This window comes from Panthera onca, chromosome B3 (genome assembly GCF_046562875.1).
Source record: "Panthera onca isolate mPanOnc1 chromosome B3, mPanOnc1 haplotype 2, whole genome shotgun sequence".
Classification (NCBI taxonomy): domain Eukaryota; kingdom Metazoa; phylum Chordata; class Mammalia; order Carnivora; family Felidae; genus Panthera; species Panthera onca.
Window position 1 is genome coordinate 60,067,242 of NC_138344.1, and position 18,296 is coordinate 60,085,537.

General features: G+C 36.3%; 1 protein-coding gene across 1 annotated transcript in view; it reads left to right on the top strand.

Annotated features, from left to right (window-relative positions):
- Window positions 1–18,296, top strand: part of UBR1 (ubiquitin protein ligase E3 component n-recognin 1) — a 133,515-nt gene that overhangs the window by 47,131 nt on the left and 68,088 nt on the right. The window contains exons 5-14 of the mRNA XM_078448552.2: window positions 3,196–3,326; window positions 6,250–6,388; window positions 7,343–7,405; window positions 7,653–7,776; window positions 8,536–8,643; window positions 9,295–9,383; window positions 11,927–12,025; window positions 13,000–13,157; window positions 15,609–15,708; window positions 16,340–16,468. Of these exons, the coding sequence (XP_078304678.1) occupies window positions 3,196–3,326; window positions 6,250–6,388; window positions 7,343–7,405; window positions 7,653–7,776; window positions 8,536–8,643; window positions 9,295–9,383; window positions 11,927–12,025; window positions 13,000–13,157; window positions 15,609–15,708; window positions 16,340–16,468 (1,140 nt within the window). The remainder of the gene's footprint in view (window positions 1–3,195; window positions 3,327–6,249; window positions 6,389–7,342; window positions 7,406–7,652; window positions 7,777–8,535; window positions 8,644–9,294; window positions 9,384–11,926; window positions 12,026–12,999; window positions 13,158–15,608; window positions 15,709–16,339; window positions 16,469–18,296) is intronic.

The following is an 18,296-nucleotide window of genomic DNA, read 5'->3' on the forward strand; positions in this document are numbered from 1 at the left end:
CACTCAACACAAACAGCCCTGTGTACATAGCATTTTGTTTCATCTCTGCTTTGGTGAACGGAATCCGTACTCTACCAGGTGCGTTGCATTGTGCTAGCCATAGTGGGGATTTACCAAGTGTAATCAGATCTGGCTGATACTAATCAGTCAGTCATCCAGCATTTGGCAATGTCTTTTCAAGAGAAGCTGCTTTCTGGTATATGTGAAAGCAGTTTCTCTCAAGTCCTGCACTTAAGGTTGGTTTTTTTTTTTTTTTCTCTCTGTTTACATTACAGCCCTTTTGTTTCCTCTCATTGACCTTCTTATTTTCTTTTTTTTTTTAATTTAAAAAAAATGTTTATTTATTTTTGGCAGAGAGAGACAGAGCATGAGTGAGGGAGGGGCAGAGAGAGAGGGAGACAGAGAATCTGAAGCAGGCTCCATGCTCTGAGTTGTCAGCACAGAGCCTGACTCAGGGCTTGAACTCACAGACTGTGAGTTCATGACCTGAGCCGAAGTTGGATGCTCAACCGACTGAGCCACCCAGGCACCCCCCGACCTTCTTATTTTCTAAGCTTTAGATGCTTTGATTGAAAGTTTCTTATATATTTACCAGACCTCTTCTAAAGAACTCTGAATGATATGGTATAGAAATAATGAGTTGTTTATACATATTTATGTAAACATATATATAATATAAATATATACATATATAAAATATTAATATATTATATAATATATAATATATATAATTATAATTATATATAATATATAATATATTATATAATATAATATATAATATAAATATATACATATATAAAATATTAATATATTATTATATATTATAATATATAATATATTATATATATATAATTATATATTATAATTATGAGATTATATTGTGAGATCATCACCTGGGCCAAAATCAAGAGTAGGACGCTTAACTGACCGAGCCACCAAGGCACCCCATGAGTTGATTCTTTTAACTGTTCACCTCAGACTAGGTTTTTTTTTTTTTGTGTTTTTTTTTTTTAAGAATTCAAAAGGATATATTGAGCTAAAAATATATAAGAAAGAGGAATGTAGTGGACCAAAATTGGTCTTAGTACTTTGACTCTCTTTGTTTCTCTCTCTGGTAAATGATTCTGAGCAAAATCTCCTAAGAGAAGGTGACATATTGAAAAGAAGGTAAAAATTGAAATTATAAAGCATTGGTGAGTGAGAAAAAATTGGTGTAAAAGAGTAAAAATGCATAGGTTAAGATTTTATTCTGAACACAGAGTAAAAGACAGTTCATTAGAACAGTCAGCAGCAGATAGGTTAAAATTTAATATTAAAATCTTACCCTGAATTTCTGCGGGATTTTTTTTAGTCTTAAAGAGCTCCTGTATTTTTTCCTGTTTACTCTTTTGTTTAAACAGCCTGTTGAGTTGCCATATTTAAAAATTGCATGCCATATTTAAAGATTCACCCATTTAAAGTGTACAAGTCAACGAATAAAAATAAAGTGTACAATTCAGTGCTTTTTGGTATATTTACAGAGTTGTTCAACCATCACCTCAATTATAGAAGCTTTCCATCACCCCCAAAAGAAACCCTGTACCCATCAGCAGTCACTCTCTATTTCTTCCAGACTCATCAGCTTTAGGCAACCACTGTTGTACTTTCTGTCTCTATAGGTTTGCCAGTCTAGACATTTTATATGAATGTGATCATACACTATATGTTCTTTTGATTGGCTTTTTTCACCAGCATAATGTTTTCAAGGTTCATCCATGTTGTACCATTTACTTCATTCCTTCTCATGGCCAAATTATATTATGTTGTATAAATATTCACATTTTATTTATCCATTCAACGGTTGGTGGACATTGGGGTTGTTTCCACTGTTTGGCTATTATGAATAAAGATGCTATGAATATTTGTGTATACGTTTTTATTCCAGAGATATTTTTGTTTATCTTGGATAGATATGTAGAATGTAATTGCTGGGTCATATAACTATGCTAAATATTTTGAGCATCTGTCAGACTGTTTTCCAAATTGACTGTACCATTTCACATTCCCTCCAGTAGTGTGTAAGGGTTCAAATTCCTCTACATCCTAGCCAGTGCTTGTTGTCTGTCTTTTTTATTATTGTCACTGTAGCAGTGTGAAGAAGTATCTCATTGTGGGTTTTTTTTTGTGTGTTTATTTAGTTATTTTGAGAGAGAGAGACAGAGAGAAGAGAATCCCAAGCAGGCACCGCACTGTCAGCCCAGAGCCTGATGTGGGCTCAGTCTCACGAACCATGACCTCATGACCTGAGCCTAAATCAAGAGTCCATGCTTAACCAACTGACCCACCCAGGCACCCCTCATTGTGGTTTTGATTTGTATTTCTGTCATGGCTTGTGATACAGAGCATCTGAATGCATTTTTTAGCTGATTCGTTTCAACAAGCGTTTTGTTAAGGAGGTGGTGGTCTGTAATAAAAAGAACATTGTTTTTTTTAGGAGTCAAAGACTCAGGTTTTAGTCTTCTGCTATTTATAGCCTCTTTTACCTTGGAAGGGTTCCTTATCCTTTATTGAACATTTTTTTAATGTTTATTTATTTTTGAGAGAGAGACAGAGAGACAGAGCATGAGTGGGGAAGGGGCAGAGAGAGAGACACACATGAAGCAGCCTCCAAGCTCTGAGAGCTCAGCACAGAGCCCAGTGTGGGGCTCGAACCTACGAACCACGAGGTCATGACCTATGCTGAAATTGGATGCTTAAGCGACTGGGCCACCCAGGCGCCCCCTGCCCCACCTTATCCTTTCAATGCCTATCTCTGCCTGTCTTACAGAGTGGCTATGAGCTTCAGTTGAAATAAATAAGTTTTTTGTGAGCTTTAAGAGATAACCAAATGTTCTTTGACATTACCATAATTAGGCTACTCAGAAAGGCAGAGAACATTCATAAGGGAGAGCATCCCTCAGAAGGGGACTCTGGTTCTGTCTCCTTTTCTTTTTCTTTTTTTAAGATCCCACCCCCCTCCTTTTCTATCTGTAGCACTAAGTTGGCCACAAGGAATTAAGTGAATCTGATGTGAATAGCAACCCTCTTGAGCTCAATTTGAATTCATTCCTGAAGGATGGTGTAATGAAATCATTAAAATATTTCTAAATTAATAATATTTTCTCAGTGTTGGTAATTCTGTTTTTTTTTTGTTTTTTTTTTTATACTTTCTTACAGAGTTTACGTTGCCCATTGAATGAAGAGGTAATTGCCCAAGCCCGGAAAATATTCCCTTCAGTGATAAAATACATTGTAGAAATGACTATATGGGAAGAGGAGAAAGAACTGCCTCCTGAACTCCAGAGAAGGTAGGGACATTTTTCAAAAGGGAGAAGTTTTAGCAATGATTATTGATACTGCAAAATAAATGTTAGAAAAATGTTTTTGTTGCTGTTATTTACTGCTTATCAGCATTATGAAAATTTTGTGGAAAATTATCTTATGGGGAATACTTCCAAAATTTCCATTTATATGAGATGTTCTGTTTTAGCACTAAACAGAAGTTAAACCAAAAGAAGGAAAAGCATTTTGGGGGTCTTATTCTAAATGATCTGGCAGCTTCTCATTCCAGTTAAACTGAGAAGTAAATTGCCCAGTTTGATCCTGCCCTAGATCAACCTCCAGATTTCCCTAGAGGTTTGTGGTAGGAATGAGGAGGTAGCTCTTTGCCATGTGCTTTGATACCTAGGATTATTTCAGTTAGAAGGATTTAACATTTTTAAACTAAAACCCAGCACTTTCTAACAGCGATGAGTCTTTCAGTCTCAGTAATATTTGCTCTTACCTTATAAATCCACAAGAGAATTCCAGACCTGATATTGAAAATATGGTTTGGGCCTTGTGGGAATTTTTCTATCTGTGTAATACTGGGATTTCACAAAATTGCATTATAAATTTAAATACCATTGTTCTTTGAGTTTATTGGGGTTTGTTTGTTTTATTTTAGGAGGAGAGAGAACTAAAAATTCTAATTTATAAAGACATTACATATATTGTTTTGACTCTTGATGGGCCATAAAATGCTTGGGGAAATAAAGGTCATCAGAGATTGCATTCACAAAGGCTTTAATTTCAGATAGGTGATAATGTCGGTGAAACCTTTCAAGAAACTTTGTGTTGGTAAACAATACTAGTGTTCTGCCTGCCTGAAAAGGGAGGGTTGCATGAGCTTTTAGTATGTATATGGTGTAGCACCAGACTTTAGATTCATAGACCTGAGTTTCAGGCCTTCTCATGGTTTTATTGGCATTGTGACCATAGAGAAGTCTTTTATTTATTTATTTTTAAAGTAAGCTCTACACTCAGGGCTTGAACTTATGACCCTGAGACAAGAGTCTACTGACTGATCCAGCCAGGCACCCCTGGAGAAGTCTTTTTGAACCTGTTTCCTGAGCTCTAAGAGGCCTGAGAAAATTTTCCTCTTAGAGTTATGGAATCTATTGAGTGTATGGTAAAAGCATATTATAAACTGTTTAAAACTGATAATAACATTTGACATTTGTGTTTTCACATTTTTATAAGATCCTTACACCATTCTTGAATGTAGATATTATACTCTTTATTTTTATTTTTGTTGTTGCTGATTTTTCTTTTTTTTGAGTAGCAATGTGTGTCTTTTTAAAATTAATTTATTTTTTAAATTTAAATCCAAGTTAGTTAACATACAGTGTAATAATGGTTTCAGGAGTAGAATTTAGAGATTCATCCCTTACACCCAGTGGTCATCCTAACAAGTGCCCTCCTTAATGCCCATCACCCATTTAGCCTATCCCACACCCCTCCAGCAACCCTCAGTTCTATTTAAGAGTTTCTTATGGTTTGCCTCTCTGTTTTTATCTTATTTTTCCTTCCCTTCCCCTATTTTCATCTGTTTTGTTTCCTAAATTTCATGAATGAAATCATATATTTGTCTTTCTCTGACTTATTTTGCTTAGCATAATACATTCTTGTTCCTTCCATGTTGTTGTAAATGGGTTATTATACTCTTTTTATATTTTTTTCTTAAATTTTATTTATTTATTTTGAGAGAGACAGAGACAGCACGAGCAGGGGAGGGGCAGAGAGAGAGGGAGAGAGAATTCCAAGCAGGCCCCACACTGCCAGTGGAGAGCCAATCTTGGGGCGTGAACTCCTGAAACTGTGAGATCATGACCTGAGCCAAAACCAAGAGTGTGACACTTAACTGACTGAGCCACCCAGGCTCCCCTGTTAATATTCTTTTAAAGATAGAAGAGGCTTTGTCATCTCAGCAAGACTAAAAGCTTAAGCAACCTAAGGTCCCTCAGTCAAATGGTAGTGCTAGCACTTTAAATCTATACACCTTTTTTTGTTCACATTTTTGTTAAATGTTCTATAAAACCAGTATCACTTAAATAGAAGGTGGGACGCCTGGGTGGCTCAGTCAGTTAAGCATCCGACTCTTGGTTTCAGCTCAGGTCTTGTCAGCATGCTGACAGCAGGAAGCCTGTTTAGGATTCTCTCTCTCCCTCACTTTGTGCACCCCCCCCCCCCCCCCCCCCGCCAAATAAAAATAAACTTTAAAAAATGAATTAATTTATTAATTAAATATAAGGTAAAAGTAAGAATAAATTCAATGAAAACTAAGTATTAGTTATTTACTATTTATCGTTGCCTGCTTGAAGGTCCTGAGCCCAAGGCTGTCTCCCTTTGCCACAGTAGGAGATTAGCAAGGGTTAAGAGTAAGTAGTATTAAAGACATATTCCCACTAAACTGAAAGTAATCATTCACACCTGGAAATAATTTTTAAAAATGGAGACAGTAGTGCTTTTATCAGGGTTTTAAAAATTTCATGGCACTGTACCACTTGAAATAATCTCCTGTATCAGTTATTACAGTGGTACTTTCTCATACATAAGAAACTACATGGTGGTGCTTTGTTACAGATGTTGTATATTACCTTAGCCTATTTTTCACGTTTTCCTTTATTTGTTTCAGTATCTGAACATATCTTTTTTGGGGGTGCCTGGGTGGCTCAGTCGGTTGAGCGTCCGACTTCGGCTCAGGTCATGATATCGTGGTTTGTGAGTTCAAGCCCTGCATTGGGCTCTGTGCTCTGTGCTGACAGCTCAGAGCCTGGAGCCTGCTTCGGATTCTGTGTCTCCCTCTCTCTCTGCCCCTCCCCCACTTCTGCTCTGTGTCTCTCTATCAAAAATAAATAAAATGTAAAAAAAAATTTTTTTTTGAATATATCTTCTTTTTTTTTTTAACAGGGAGAAAAATGAAAGATACTATTGTGTCCTTTTCAATGATGAACACCATTCATATGACCACGTCATATACAGTCTACAAAGGGCTCTTGACTGTGAGCTTGCAGAGGCCCAGTTGCACACCACTGCCATAGACAAAGAGGTTCGTGAGCTTCATTTGAATTGTGCTCTCTTAAGTCAGCTTCCTGAGAATTAGGTGTTGACTGAACTCTTGCTGAGTGCTCTTTAGTATTGTGTTGGGAACAGTCATCCCCTTTCTTTATTTCTTAGGTCCTAGGTAAATTGGTTAAAACTTGATTTTTCTGTGTATCATAATTGTAGATAACTATTACCTTTCCTCTTTCATTCTAAATAATTAGAAAGTTATTGAATATTCTGGCAAAAAGTAGTTAAGACTGTCAGCTTTAGTCTGTTTCTATAATTTATTGAAATAGCATTCCATAATTTATGGAGTGCATGAATGTATGAATTTTGACATTTTTTAATGTTATTACAACTATTTTTAGCGTAATACTGATTCTGTGGTTCTGCTTTTTAAAAATATCTTTCCAAAGTAAAATGTCTTTCCAAGTAAAAAAGTATTATTAACCTAATCCCTGTCCGTGAGAGGAGTGTAATATAGTGGAAGAAGCAGTGTGGCATTAGTAAGTGTAGTGATCTAGGGCTTGAGGAATCAATATCCTGGTCACACCTGTAACCCACTAGTGGATCACAAGTGTGTTATGGAACACATGTTGAGGAACTTGTAAGTTCATTCATGAAAAGTATTTAAAATATATAGCAGGAGTTCAGTAAAAACCTAAGTTATTCTTGGATAGGAATGGAATACACTATAATAAGTAAAGAACTGATACTATTGCCAAGGAGAAAATCCAGCATCCTAAAGTATATTCTCTACGAGCAGTATCAAAAGTTCTGAAGCTTCACAAATGTGTTAAACATTTAGGTTTATCATCCAAGTATTGTCCATCTTACGACTTTTAGGCAGTTGGCACATAATTAATAATTCAGAGCTCATTAGGCCTTTGGGCTATACATTACTTATTGATTGGGATTATCATTCTACTACTGAATTCTCATGTTTGTTTATAATTAGGGTCGTCGGGCTGTCAAAGCAGGTGCTTTTGCTGCTTGTCAGGAAGCAAAGGAAGATATAAAGGTAATTTTCTGAATTAGGATGAAGGAGAATTTTAAGAGGAATTCACATTACAAGAGCCAAAGTAGAACAATTACAATGTTGAAGTGGTTTGGCATCCTAAGTAAAGATAGGATTGGGCCATTTAGTCCCAGAGATTTGAAGCTGTAAGTGTCATGTTTTTTTGGAAAAATAGATTACTTCGTTAAAACAAGATAAAAATTCTAAAACTAGTTTTTTGTTTTGTTTTAAATACTTTTTTCATTTGTAGAGTCATTCAGAAAATGTCTCTCAACATCCACTTCACGTAGAAGTATTACACTCTGAGGTTATGGCTCACCAGAAATTTGCTTTGCGTCTTGGCTCCTGGATGAACAAAATTATGAGCTATTCAAGTAAGCATATTACCTGTTTTTCTTATTTCTCATAAACTACTGGTTTTTGAAATAGCCACAAAGTTTAAAATGTCATTGAGTATACTGGGTCACCTGGGTGGCTCAGTCAGTTAGGCGTCTGACTTCGGCTCTGGTGATCATCTTGCAATTTGTGGGTTTGAGCCCTGCATCGTGCTCTTTGCTGTTGGCACAGAGCCTGATGGATTTGGATCCTCTATCCCTCTCTCCTACTTCCCCTCTCCCACTTTCTCTCTCTCAAAATAAATAAATAAACTTAAAAAAATGTCATTGAGTATAAAATTAAAAAATTTTTTTGGCTTATACATTTTGATTAATTTTCAGAATTGCTTTTTTTTTTTTTAATTTTTTTAAATGTTTTATTTATTTTTGAGACAGAGAGAGAGACAGAGCATGAGCAGGGGAGGGGCAGAGAGAGAGGGAGGCACAGAATCGGAAGCAGGCTCCAGGCTCTGAGCTGTCAGCACAGAGCCCAACGCGGGGCTCGAACTCACAAACTGTGAGATCATGACCTGAGCCGAAGTCGGATGCTCAACCAACTGAGCCACCCAGGCGCCCCCAGAATTGCTTTTCAAGTGCCATAGCTAATATTTGTAAAGCTTTCGATTCTTTTATATTGATAGAATTCTTGATATCAGACTGTGGGAAAGTAATGTTAATTTTTTTCATGTTATTGTAGGAAATGTACTTGTGGAAGAAATATTGTGAGAATAAAAGTTACCTGACTTCTTTCGTTTATAGGTGACTTTAGACAGATCTTTTGCCAAGCATGCCTTAGAGAAGAACCTGGCTCTGAGAATCCCTGTCTCATAAGCAGGTTAATGCTTTGGGATGCAAAGCTTTATAAAGGTAGGTAGGTCTTTGCTTATGCTGCTTGCCATGAAGCATGACCTTAAAGTAGAGCTATAATCTTTTTTGTTTATTAAATCAGTGATCTTGATTGATAAGATATTATATTTTAAAGGAAAGTTAACCAATCAGTATGTATTCTTCTGTGTTAAAACCTGGGGATGTTGCCTTTTAATTATAGTGCCATTTTGTTTAGTCAGGGCCAATAAAGAATACTTAAGAGTATATATTCATGTAGTGGTGCCATTATTAACACTATGTTCATTTTTATTTTTACAATACAAATGTAGAACAAAAAGTAAAAGGTGAGAAAGAAGGCTAAAGGGGATAGAGAAAGGAAGACAGAGTAAGAGTAATTTTGAGTGAAATCGAATAAAAAGGAATAGAGAAAGTTTGGATGAGGTAGAATGAAGTAAGGTAAAGTGGAGGGGCAGAATGAGAGGGAAAACGCACATGTGTAAGTATTTTAAGTATTAAGTATTAATATAATTAAATGTTAATGTAATAAATACTACTCATATTTGATTCCTTTAGGTCTATTAGTATGTTAATTTTTTTTATAATATTCTGCCATCTCGTATAGCTGGCATTTTTTTTTTTTTTTTTTTGCCTTGGTGATTCTCTTCCACTTCCCCCCAAAATTATCTGCAGGTGCCCGTAAGATACTTCATGAATTGATCTTCAGCAGTTTTTTTATGGAGATGGAATACAAAAAATTCTTTGCTATGGAATTTGTGAAGGTAATTGGTCTTTAAAATACATATCAGTAATAGAAAAAGAAAAACATTTTGTAAAGAGAGTTGTAGAAACAAAGGGGATAATTTTGAATTTAGAATTTAATTTTGTGATTTGTCAAAGGCTCATTTTTTTTTTTCACATTTGATAGTATGGAAGCAGTAGTCTAGAAGAGGAGATAGGTGGAAAAAGATCTATTATTTGCCTGGACAGAGCATTTGGAGGTTACCACATTTACACATGCATTCATTCTTCCTGATCATTTGTCTGTCTTATAACAAATAAAATTATAACAAGAAGTGACTAGCTGAAAGACACAGCATCGAAAAGGAACAGATATGCATGCTAAAGGGAATTAAACAGGCAAGAGTTATACTTAATGAGGCTAAAACATAAAGATAAAACTTACAGCTTTTTGTTTTATTAATCTATTGTATATCCCTTACATTGTTTTATTTATGTATTTTTGGGCAGAGGGGTCTATCTCTCAAGTTGCATTGCAAGGTAATACATAACAGACTTTTTGAATCTTCCACTTTGCCTCATACAAAGGTATATCCAAGGGGCGCCTGGCTGGCTCAGTTAGTAGAGCATGTGACTCTTGATCTTAGGGTTGTGAATTCAAGTCCCATGTTGGGTGTGAAACCTACTTTAAAAAATGATAATAATTAATAAAACAGTTTTTAAAAAGTATCCAGTGGATACTTGTTGGTTTCTTCTGATTTTGGGTTGCAGGCAGTTCTATAAAACTTAAAAGGCTGGATCCAGGATGGAACTAGAAGCAGAGAGTGAAATAATGACAGTAGAAAGCAAATGATACTGTGGGACAAGAAACCTGCACTCTCTGGATTTTAGGAGTAGATTGTTAAAAGTAACTGAGACATTCCATTTCCTGAAAGATGATAACAACTCAAGCTATTAACTCTATTCTTCTAAAACTCTTACTCAAGCTATTAACTCTATTCTTCTAAAACTCTTCTTTAAGAGATAGAATATTGGACCATATATGTGATCTGAAATGAGTTTTTTTTCTTATATGAAAACAGTTCTCCTATTTAAATTTTGTTTTTTTGACCACGGTTACTTCTTTGTAGAAATTCTAGTGGATAAAATTAAATATGTGGTTCAGGGATCTAACATGATGCTTGATACATGAGTGGATGTATTATTTTTGTTCTCCCAGTGTATTAGGTTTGATTTTCAGCTAGTATAGTTGAGAAGTTATCTGCAGCTGGCATTCATTTTGCTTAAGGCTGGAATGAATCTGATGGGTTTACTAGGTCATATCAGTTTTTAAATAATTTGAATATTGCCTCTGCCCTATACCATTGGGATAGAATCTGTTAAAGGTTGTCCCAGGCTCTGTTTAGAGAAAGGATATACTGTACCACTGCACTTCTCTGTGATTTTTTTTTTAATGCGCGCGCGCGCGCGCGTGTGTGTGTGTGTGTGTGTGTGTGTGTTGGTTTTTGGCTTTTTATACATTTTATAGTTAACACTTCCAGCTCTGCGAGATTGGGTAACTGAATTCATGTTTGGTCTTTTGTTTGTTATTTTTCTTTTTTTTTTAATATTAAAAGATTGTTTTTAATGTTTATGTTTTAAACTTTTTTTTTTAATGTTTATTTATTTTTTAGAGAGACAGGGAGAGGGCATGAGTTGGGGAGGGGCAGAGAAAGAAGGAGACACAGAATCCGAAGCAGGCTCCAGGCTCTGAGCTGCCAGCACACAGCCCGATGTGGGGCTCGAACCTACAAACCGTGAGATCATGACCTGAGCCGAAGTCAGATGCCCAACCAACTGAGCCACGCAGGCACCTCAGTGTTACTTGTTTTTGAGAGAGACTGGGGGGGGGGGGGGGGGGAGACGGAGCGTAAGCAGGGGAGGGGCAGAGAGAGGGAGGCAGAGAATCCAAAGCAAGCCCCAGGCTCCGAGCTGTCAGCACAGAGCCTGATGTGGGGTTCAGACTCATCAACCATGAGATCATGACCTGAGCAGAAGACACATGCTTAACCGAACTGAGCCACCCAGGCACCCCTGTTTGTTATTTTTCTAATATATTTCATTTAGGGCGCCTGGGTGGCTCAGTCGGTTGAGCGTCTGACTTCGGCTCAGGTCATGATCTCGTGGTTTGTGAGTTCGAGCCCCATGTTGGGCTCTGTGCTGACAGCTCAGAGCCTGGAGCCTGTTTTGAATTCTGTGTCTCCCTCTCTCTCTGCCCCTCCCCCGCTCATGCTCTGTCTCTCTGTCTCTCAAAAATAAATGTAAAAAAAAATTATTATATTTCATTCACTGTATTGTCTTTTTCTAAGAAATAGGAATTATAGGGGTGTCTGACTGGCTTAGTACAGTATGCAACTCTTGATCTCGGGGTTATAAGTTCAAGCCCCATGTTGGGTGTAGAGATAACTTTTTAAAAAAAATCTTAAAAAAGAAATAGGAATTATAGTACACATATACATAGAAACATCTATAGCATGTATTAAAATTGGGATTTTAAAAGTTTTCAGTAATTTAGAATTGATTTTCCATTTATTATATCTTTCAGTATTATAAACAGCTGCAGAAAGAGTATATTAGTGATGATCATGACAGAAGTATCTCAGTAACTGCACTCTCAGTTCAGATGTTTACTGTTCCTACCCTGGTATGTATTGATCATTTCTTTGCAGTCTTCCCAAGTAAAACCTGTTTTGCTTTTTAAGAACTCTGTTTAGTATCAAATCAAATTAAAATGATGTCAAAATCTCTATATTGGGCTAATTTCATTTGGAAGATTGAATGATACTTCATTGATACCTGCATACTTTAGTGGGACCTGAGGACAAGGTAGTTTGTGGAGTGGGAGTGACAGCATGACTGCTGTCCAAAAGTCCCGATCCCTGTGAGAGGAGACAAGAGCTGGTTTCTCAGAAACCAGGCTAACTTAAGAGGAGTGCCTTTTCAATACCCAAACTGTTTTTGGGTTTTTTTTTTTTTTTTTTTTTTTTTTTTGGCTATTCTTTTGTTCTTTAGTTATTGTTTGGTGGGGAGGGGCAGATAGATGAAGATAAAACAAAGCTGGAGGGGAAAGTATGACAGTGAAGCATTTGCATGAGATAGGTGCTGATATGGTGCTGCTTAAGCTTGGGAGGAAAGTGGAAAATTCTGCCTTTTTTTTTTTTTTTTTTTGGTACTACTTCTTTTCCTGTTTCTTCTGGATGGTTTGGTTAACTATTCTTACCTTCTCATTTCAAAGGCTAGAGAAGAAGATGGAGAGTAGACAGTGGATTAGGAGTGACTGGGAGATGCGGGAATAGATAGTAATATGATAGAAGTCATGACGTATATCTATGTTTGTTCTGCTTTGCTCATCATGTGATTATTGATGGTAAACATTTATGTTGACAATCTGTGTGATGGGCTTGGAGTGTCCAACAGGTGTTTTCTAGTTACTGGGGAGTAAGGAATTTTTACCTTTAGAAAAAAACTTCTCAGAAATAGCTATTCTGTGAGACTAAGGGTTATGTACTCAGTAAACATTTAGTTAAAATGACTCACTGACCAGCCAAATGCGTGAGTAAATTAAGTCCATACTATCATGAGTTAATTATAAAGACAATATTCTTGAAATATTTGCAGGCTCGACATCTTATTGAAGAACAGAACGTTATCTCTGTCATTACTGAAACTCTGCTAGAAGTTTTGCCTGAATACTTGGACAGGAACAATAAATTCAACTTCCAGGGTTATAGCCAGGACAAATTGGGAAGAGTATATGCAGTAATATGTGATCTAAAGTAAGTTGTTCAAGTCAAAAGTTACCTGTTAATCACAGTGCTTTTGTATTCCGTTTTATAAATAAACTACTGATCCTTTTGGTTATCTAGAATTCTCCTTATAATCATGACAAGTACAAAGAACTTTTAATGTGTCATGTTAATAATTGTTTTAAGTGAACGCTTTTTATAGAGTTAAAACCAGGTTAATAAGGAAGGTATTAAGGAGGGACCTGTTACAGGAACATAGGGTCTCTCAGGGTCACTGAATGTATCTCCATTGTAATTACCATGTCTTTCACTCACTTTCATTCATGCACTTTGGTTCTGTCCTTCTTCTGTAGTCTCTTTGTGCATAGTTTTCAGATAATCTTGTTGATGTGAGTTTCTTTTTAACTCCTTTCTTACATACAAATAAGTTATTGATACTTTTTGTTTGGTTTTTTTTTTTTTTTTTGGCTGAAGAGGCTAGAGTTGCCTTTTAAACTAAAGTTGAAATCACATAACATCACATTTGGGATCATTGGACTTAAAAGGAAATAAGTTTCAGGGTGTCTGGGTGGCTCAGTTGGTTAAGCATCTGACTTCAGCTCAGGTCATGATCTCACGCTTTGTGGATTAGAGCTCCGTGTTGGGCTCTGTGCTGACACCTTGCTCAGAGCCTGGAGCCTGCTTTGGATTCTGTGTCTCCTTCTCTCTCTGCCTCTTCCCTGCTTGCACAGTCTCAGTCTGTCTCTCAAAAATAAATAAATACTAAAAAAAAGAAGTAAGTTTCCATTTATTTTAGAATTGGTGAATATTATAAGAGTTGTGATATTTCAAGTATTCAGTAAATCATAAGCTTCAAAAAATTCTTTTCTTGGGGTGCTTGGGAAGCTCAGTTGGTTAAGGGTTCAACTCTTGATTTCACCTCAGGTCATGATCTCACAATTTGTGAGACTGAGCCCCACATTGGACTCTGTGCTGACAAAGGAGCCTGCCTGGGATTCTCTCCCTCTCTCTTCCTTCCCAGCTCAAGTTCGTGCTTGTGCGCTCTCTCTCTCTCTCTCTCTCTCTCTCTCTGTCTCTCTCTCAAAATAAATAAACTTTAAGAAAAATATTAAAATATTTTCTTTTAAGAATATATTAAAACAAAAGCATTTCATTTAGTTTATTGTTTAAAATAAAGTGCTCCAAGGGATATATATATATGATTAATTGTTTCTAATCTCCAAGGGGGAAAAATCATTCTAAATTTCTCTGCTTTTTTAAAAAAATTTTTTAAGTTTATTTAATTATTTTGAAAGAGAGTGCAAGTGGGGGAGGGAGAGAGAGAATCCCAAGCAGGTTCTGCGCTGTCAGTGCAGAGCCCTATACAGGGCTTGATCTCAGGAATTGTGAGATTATGACTTAAACTGAGATCAAGAGTCAGGGGCTTAACCAACTGAGCCACCCAAGCAAGTAATTTTGTCTACTTTTAGTGACCATTTAGTGCATTGAGAGGTGGAAACATACTTCCAAACAACCTAGAAATAGTCTGCTTAAAAATACACTTGACAGATTTCTAGAATTATGCATTGGATCCTTGATATTATTAAGGAAGAAGTTTCCAGATTTTTTCAGATTCCTCAGTTTTTAAATATGATTATACATCTTTCTCTAAAGTTCAGCAAATTGTTATGTCATCACAACCTCAGTACAGAGATGGTAGATGAATTCAGTAGTGAATCATCACTTACCAGTGTGCTTCACAAATTATGCATAAATTACATGTATGCAAAACAAACAAGCAAAAAATACACAAAAATTCCAAATGGCAGTACTTAAAATTATCAGTGTTAAATCAGAGTATTCATTATTCCTTCTTTGTACAGGTGAAGTCTCTATACTGCTGCTCTCATTACTGTGAAATATTCTTGTAGCTGACTTATGTTTTTTATCCAGGGAAGTTGTGCATAATCACTTCATTGTTTTATCACATTTTATTTTGTTTTATCGATTTCTGACTCTAGTTATTCTCTACAATAAATAATTGAGAGTTAACACACCTCTAGATACTTAGCCGTATGTTAAAACTTTAGGGTCACTGGTTTGAAAGTTTACTTTAAAGTTTTCCAGTCTTCTGATGCTTATTACAACTTCTTAACATCCTTACTTAAGTCAAGAAATCTATAATGACAAGGAGAAGGGGAAAATAACACATTCTGAGCTCCTGGAAAATCTGTACTGTGGCTGTCCAGATGTGACAGGCTAGGTTGCTTCTAAGTTCACTTAAGTAGACTAACTTCTGAGAAGTCAGGCTTAGCTTTGACATATGCCTCTCTAGAGCCTTCACATTTTGCTGTATAATTCTAGCTCTGCCCAGAGCTTCTTGTTACTTTAAGAAATCAGAATCCATAGTTTTGATGAATCAACATTGTCTTTAGCTCTGAAAATCTTAAAATTATCACAAAATGGGGAAGTGAAATATTTCTTTGTTTTTTGAAATGATAGGTATATCCTGATCAGCAAACCTACAGTATGGACAGAAAGATTAAGAATGCAGTTCCTTGAAGGTTTTCGGTCTTTTTTGAAGATTCTTACCTGTATGCAGGTATGATATTTCTATTCATCAGTAAGATAAATATTAAAAATTTAGCCCCAGTTTTTGTTTCTTTTAAGCAAATTGTGGTTGTTATGTAAGGAAGACTATATCTAGCAAAGTAGAAATAAAATTTAAACACTGCTTTACTGATCCCGCTTTAATAGATATTTAATAGGTATAATTCTATATATTTCAGTTAACTACTGCTATTACCAGTAATGTTTATTGATTGTGATATGGTAGTAAGCACTTTACATGCATTATCTCTCCTGAGCATCATAGCAATCTTATGAGGTAGCTACTGTTATTATCTTCATTTTACATATAAGGGAATTGAAGTCTAGAAATAATTTGACCAGGGTCACGCAGCTAGAAAGGGACAGAGCTGGGATTTGAACCCATGCATTATGACCTTGTATAATAGCCATGTTAAAAAGCTATGCATATATGATTATAAATTCTGACAATTTCATATTTTGACAGTAGAAGAGCGAAGAAAAAGGGCCTATGTGTGTAATATGCATATATATGTATATATATATATATATATATATACATATATATGTAGAGAGAGAGAGAGTTTGTGCGTGTGTGTGTGTGTGTGTGTGTGTGTGTGTGTGTAATCACTCTTTTCTTATAGGGAATGGAAGAAATCAGAAGACAGGTTGGGCAACACATAGAAGTGGATCCTGACTGGGAGGCTGCCATTGCTATACAGATGCAATTGAAGAATATTTTACTCATGTTCCAAGAGTGGTGTGCTTGTGATGTAAGTAAAATTTGTTAGTAAGATCAGTGCTTTTTTTTTTTTTTTTTTTTTTTTAGAAAGAGAGAGCGTGTGAGCTGGGGGGAGAGAGAGGGAAAATCTTGGAGCCCAACATGGGGCTTGACCCCATGACCCTGGGATCATGACCTGAGTCAAAATCAAGACTTGGACTCTCAGTTGACTAAGCCATCCACGTGCCCCAGGATCAGTGGGTTTTAGGTGCTCTAATGATTATCAGTAATAAGGTTTTATGTAGCGACTTCCTTGCTATAAGATTTTATTATTTAAATAGTTGTGTATTTGAACTTGTCTTCCTGAATTTAGGAAGAAAATCCAGTTTTTTATGTTTGATTTAAAAATGTGCTCCATGGTAGTTTGATTTATCTCTGGGAATAGTGGGGTTTGAAAAATACAACAGAGGTGCCTGGGTGGCTCATTTGGTTGAGCATCCCACTTTGACTCAGGTCATGATCTCATAGTTCGTGAGTTCGAGCCCCGCGTTGGGCTCACTGCTGTCAACGCAGAGCCTGCCTTGGATCCTGTGTCTATTCCCCTCTATCTGCCTCTCCCCAACCGGTACTCTCTCTCTCAAAAATAAATAAAATGTTTCAAAACAATACAACAAAATACATTTATTTGTGTATTCATTTATTTCCTTGGACATGAATACTAATAATATGAAAATTAGGACTACATGGACTTTAAAATACTTTGGTAGTAGAGAATAGTGGATATTTATGCAATCATGAGCTCTGTTATACATGTTAAACCATTAAGAATATTAATTTCCAAACACAGAGCTAATGTATCTCCTTACACAATAATTTGAGACCATAATCCTCTTCAAACACACAGTCCTACCCCAGATTCCCTTTTTGGGAAGGATGACCTCATTTATTTCTGTTTTGAGAAAATCACCATTATCTGAGTCAAATTCTTTCATTTTCCCTGGTTTCTCTGTGCTGCTGACATGACATAATCTATTCACTACGTTTCTCTATGTCTTCACAATTGGTCTCTTTCTTTGCATTCCTTTCTTTCTAAAACTAAGGTCTCTACCTAGGCTCTTGGTTCTGAGCTACATTACTTCATCCTGGAGTTGGCTTCCTCACTTGTCTCCTCTGGTATTTCCCATTCTTTGATTCACTTGCCTACACACACAGGACGCACCTGTCCTTAACATCAACAAGAGTAAAAGCCCCTTACTTGTCTCTGCTACCTCTGTGAACTGTGAGCTCTCTTATTTCCTCCTCTCTTCTGCTTCCCCACCAGCAGTTGGTCACAGGTTCAGAGTGGCAGTCATACAGACATGATAGAATTTAATCTAGCACTGTAGCTTTGTGGAACAATAAGGACAGGAAATATTGTCCAGCAACTAGCCAGAGCACATATTTTTTGGCAACCATCACCTTTATGGAAGGCATGCATAGTTGTTGGAGATGAGGTCAGAGTATGTGTTGTTCATCTTGACATTTGCCAAACCCTCTGCAGCCATCTATATTTGCTGTCATCTCTCTAGCTTCTGAAACTTCTTTAGGGTCTGGCTTCTGCCCTTACAAATTGATTGGAACTGCTTTTTGAAAAAAATTCAGAGGATCTTTATAGTAACCAAATTCAGAGGGTCTTCTCTAAGTCCCCATTTTCCTGCAAATGTCTGTAGCATTGTTTTCTCTTGAATACCTAATCTTTTTGAAACTTTCTTTCCCTTTGATTTTTACAAGTCTACATTATTATAATACTTCTGTTACTGATTCAACATTTCAATCATTGATTGCCTTTTTTTTTTTCCCAATTCCTTCTGACTACTAAATGATACATTCTGAATATTCTC